This window comes from Macaca nemestrina, chromosome 4 (genome assembly GCF_043159975.1).
Source record: "Macaca nemestrina isolate mMacNem1 chromosome 4, mMacNem.hap1, whole genome shotgun sequence".
In the NCBI taxonomy this organism is placed as follows: Eukaryota; Metazoa; Chordata; class Mammalia; order Primates; family Cercopithecidae; genus Macaca; species Macaca nemestrina.
This window is the reverse complement of record NC_092128.1, coordinates 109,150,088-109,154,454: the sequence shown is the minus strand read 5'-3', so window position 1 is coordinate 109,154,454 and position 4,367 is coordinate 109,150,088. Positions and strand designations below refer to the sequence as shown.

At 45.5% G+C, this 4,367-nt stretch overlaps 1 protein-coding gene across 1 annotated transcript; it reads left to right on the top strand.

Annotated features, from left to right (window-relative positions):
- The first annotated feature begins 2,104 nt into the window (after positions 1-2,104).
- Positions 2,105-2,759, top strand: CFAP144 (cilia and flagella associated protein 144). The gene has a single exon (XM_011769101.2). It carries the CDS (start codon positions 2,105-2,107, stop codon positions 2,510-2,512), a length of 408 nt encoding a protein of 135 aa, XP_011767403.1. The 3' UTR covers positions 2,513-2,759.
- Positions 2,760-4,367: the final 1,608 nt, after the last annotated feature.

The following is a 4,367-nucleotide window of genomic DNA, read 5'->3' as shown; positions in this document are numbered from 1 at the left end:
TCCTGCCAGCTTGGACCCTGTGTGTCTGGTTCCAGTGAAGATTAAGTCATCAAACCAAGGGAGCACAGGGACCAAGAGGTAAGCTGCAAAAACTACAGCTCTTCTCCAGACATCCCCTACAAGATCCTGTCCAGAGACACCGGAGGAGGCAATGGTGCTGGTCAGCGCTTTGTGCCATTTTGTGGCCTCTCCCACCTGCCCCCTCTTTTTGGTCCAAGTTCTTGTCCCGCCTGCTTACCCACCCACTGCCTGCCTATAGTCCTTCCCTCTCTGGTCTTTAGTGTCCTCACTGGTAAAATGAACATAACATCTCTAATCATGCATATTCATGTAGTGAGGTAGATAATGTGAAAGGGCTTTGAACAATGTAGTAAGGGAAAGAGAGTAAGATACTGACTTCCCGTTTTCCCAATTCCTGCTTCAGAACTGCTCTCCTAGGCTCCAAGCCCCTACCTCTGTTAGCCCCTTGATCAATCTTTGTCTGTGGAGAGGCAAAACTACATGGTATCCCAAGAACAGGGACCAATATTACAGCCCCATTTCTTTTCTTAGCTATTTCCCTTGATCACTCTTTTTTTTTTTTTTTTGAGACGGAGTCTCGCTCTGTCGCCCAGGGTGGAGTGCAGTGGCTGGATCTCAGCTCACTGCAAGCTCCGCCTCCCGGGTTCACGCCATTCTCCTGCCTCAGCCTCCCGAGTAGCTAGGACTACAGGCGCCCGCCACCTCGCCCGGCTAGTTTTTTGTATTTTTTAGTAGAGACGGGGTTTCACCGTGTTAGCCAGGATGGTCTCGATCTCCTGACCTAGTGATCCGCCCGTCTCAGCCTCCCAAAGTGCTGGGATTACAGGCTTGAGCCACCGCGCCCGGCCCCCTTGATCACTCTTAAACCAAGAAACTGAGATCTTTTCTCTGGTTGGTGGGGCTTCCTTACTGGAATAAAGGGGAGTATGTACATTTCATAATAGAGTTCTGTGATGAAATGTCCTAAGGAGATACATGTACATTTCATAATAGGCATTCTGTGATGGAATGTTCTGAGGGGATAAAAGCTGGAATCGGTCTCAGCACATCTCAGTTACTCATTTTGATTCGTTTGGACAAGTGAGTTACTACAGCGCTTATTTGGAAAAATGACTAGAAAGCTACCTCCAATCTCTCGGCCTCAACCCCAGGCTCCATTTCTTTCTGTTCCTTCCCGCTCTCGTCTTCCAGCCCTCCTTCCCCCCGTTACTCCTCAAACTTCCTGCCCTCAGCCTCCTCTCCAGAGCCGTCCATCTTGTTCGATTTTCTGCCCTACCCGTTTGCCCAAGCTGACTGATGTCTCCCCTTCCCAGTACCCTACCTCAAGGAACTTTCTGCCCAGCTCTTCCTCTGTTACTACCAGAGCGTCTGTGTGCCGCCCCCCTGTTCGTCAGGCACCCCTTTCCCAGTGCCCTCCTATCTTCCCCCCTCGCCCTCCTCATAGCCCTTCCTGCTAGTTTCCTGTACTCTAGTCCCCACTCCCTATCCAGCCACCCCCAACCAGACCTGACGACTTACAAATCTCACCCTGGAGAAATGATTTCCCTCATACTGGGGCAGTTCTCAGGAGGTTCAGAATTGCCAGGACTGTGGATTCCCAGCAACGACCTGGCAGACACGGGGAATCCAAGACCATGGCAAGCGAATATTCAGCCTGGCCTGCGCCTTTCCTCTCCTGCCTGGGCAGGCAGACTGCACAAGCGTCTGCATTTGAACTGGCTTCTCCGTGGAACTTGGTCTGTAACCACAGAGCAAACTGTAGAACCAGGAGCAGAGAAGGTAGGGGATTGAAAGGCATCGAATCTGTTCTCAAGGAGGGAGGTGATTGGCCAACGTGAGGTCCAGTTTTATGTTCATTATCTCCTGGGTTTGCCAGTTGATGGCAAGCCTTTTTCCTGGCAGTATCGAGAGGCAGTTCTAGTAAAGAGGCTGGATTCCGAGAGGCCAGAGTGGTATCATACGAACGCTGTTGCCTGGAGATGGAGTGGGGCGCCGTTGCCTAGAGACTGCAGGAGGCCTGCGGCCGAGCGAGTGGTAAGAGGACGCCAAGAGAGCGCCGGACCCACCGAGCAGCTCCAAGGCCATGGCGGGACACCCGAAAGAGAGGGTGGTCACAGATGAGGTTCATCAGAACCAGATCTTGCGGGAGCTGTACCTCAAAGAGTTACGAACCCAGAAACTCTACACTCAGTACCACGTGAATCCCCTGCGCAAGGTTCACAGGATTACGAGGAAGCCCATGTCTTGGCATGATAACCTGGAGGAACCCGCAGACGCCAGGTTTCTGAATCTCATTCACCATGCTGCCCAGGGGCCAAGGAAGAAGTACCCGGAGGCACAAACTGAAAACCAGGAAATTGGGTGGGACTCAGAGCCCTTGGTCGACCCAGAACGCAGTGACCGTAGGATGAACCACTTCAGGGTCTACAATGACATCACTCTGTACAAAGCTAAAATGTGGAGCTTGGGAGAAGATGATCGCCACAAGTAGCATTTCAGCAATGGAGTCAGTTCCTGGATTTAATGTCCTAAATATCCGCTGCCTAGAAGAGTAAATATTACTTTAACCCCCCGTCCATAATTCATGGATAATGGCAAAAATTAGGAAGCATAAAAAAATGCGGAAGAAGGAAATAAAAATTGCCCATTATCTCACCATATGGAAGTGACTAATATTAGCATATTAAACCATTTATTTTTAAAATTAATAATAAATTGCATATATTTATTGTGTACAATGTGATGTTTTGAAATATGTATATATGGTAGAATGGTTAAATCGAGTATCTCACATACTTATTTTGTGGTGAGAGGACTTAAAATCTATTCTCTTAGGGATTTTCAAGAATACAATACATTGTTATTAACTGTAGTCACTACAGTTAATCTTGACAGCTCTCTTGAACTTATTCCTCCAACTGAAATTTTGTATCCTTTAGCCAACATCGCCCCAATTCCTACCCCTAACCCCTGGTAATCACCATTCTAATCTCTAATTCTATGAGTTTGACTTTTTTAGATTTAGAAAATGTGGTATATTTACTTAATGGAATACAATTCGGCCTTAAGAAAGAAAGAAATCTCGTCATTTACAGCAACATGGAGGAACTTGAAGGACATTATGTTAAGTGAAATAAGCCAGGCACAGAAAGACAAATACCACATGATCTCACTTATATGGTGAATCTAAATATGCCAACATGTTTGCATACTTCTATATTTTTCTGTATATTTGAACTTATTGATCTTACATTTTGATTAATAAAAGATCGTAAGCATATATTTTCAGACAGGTGGAGAAAACGGACAGGAATATGATTCTACTTATGTGGCATGAACATATAAGATTTGATTATGCCTCTTATCCCAGTGTAATTACAAAATAGTGCCTTCTTTCACTCTCAAAAGTCTTAGTGGAAGCAAGTCTGAAGAAAGTTGGAGGAAAGGGTAGAGTTTTACAGGGAAGTTAAGGAAAGTTAAGATAAAGATAGTTGAGCAAAAATAGTAAACCATTATACTGTCAGTTTTGAAGCCACCAAAAGAAATTTAACTTAACATTTTAAATAATTCGTGCTAATTAATTATTTAACTTAAAATTTGGGGGCCAGGTACAGTGGCTCACGCCTGTAACCCCAGCACTTTGGGAGGCTGAGGTGGGCAGATCATGAGGTCAGGAGTTGGAGACCAGCCTGGCCAACATGATGAAACCCTGTCTTTACTAAAAATACAAAAATTAGCCAGGCATGATGGTGTACACCTGTAATCCCAGCTACTCAGGAGGCTGAGGCAGGGGAATCGCCTGGACCCAGGAGGTGGAGGTTGCTGAGCTGAGATCGTGCCACTGCCCTCCCGCCTAGGCAACAGAGCGAGACTCTGTCTCAAAAAAATAAATAAAATAAAATTTGGGAAGGAGGAGAAAAGCAGGAGGGAGAAGTGTTAAGTGAGTTAAGTTCTCATCTTGGATGTTGCCCAAACAGGAACAATGGCACCACATAGAATGCAGTTCTATGGAACTGCTCTTATGGAAACTCCATGGCCACTTCACACTATCCCTTCACACTTTTGATTTGAGGACTAGAGTCTAGTTTATACCTAGACCATAGAACCTCCACTACAGTTACTGCAGAGTATTTCTACCCACAGATTGGCTAGAACATCCCATCATCCCAAGTGCTAATATTTTTCTGAGTTTTACCTAAGCAGTGTGTTTGCTTGATAAAAACTAGGTCACATATGGGTTCTCAGTTTCAAGAGAGTCTAGGAAATGCAGGGTGTTTTTTTTTTTGTTTTTTTTGTTTTTTTGTTTTTTTGTTTTTTTAAGTTTGCTAGCTTCTGTAGTATGGGAA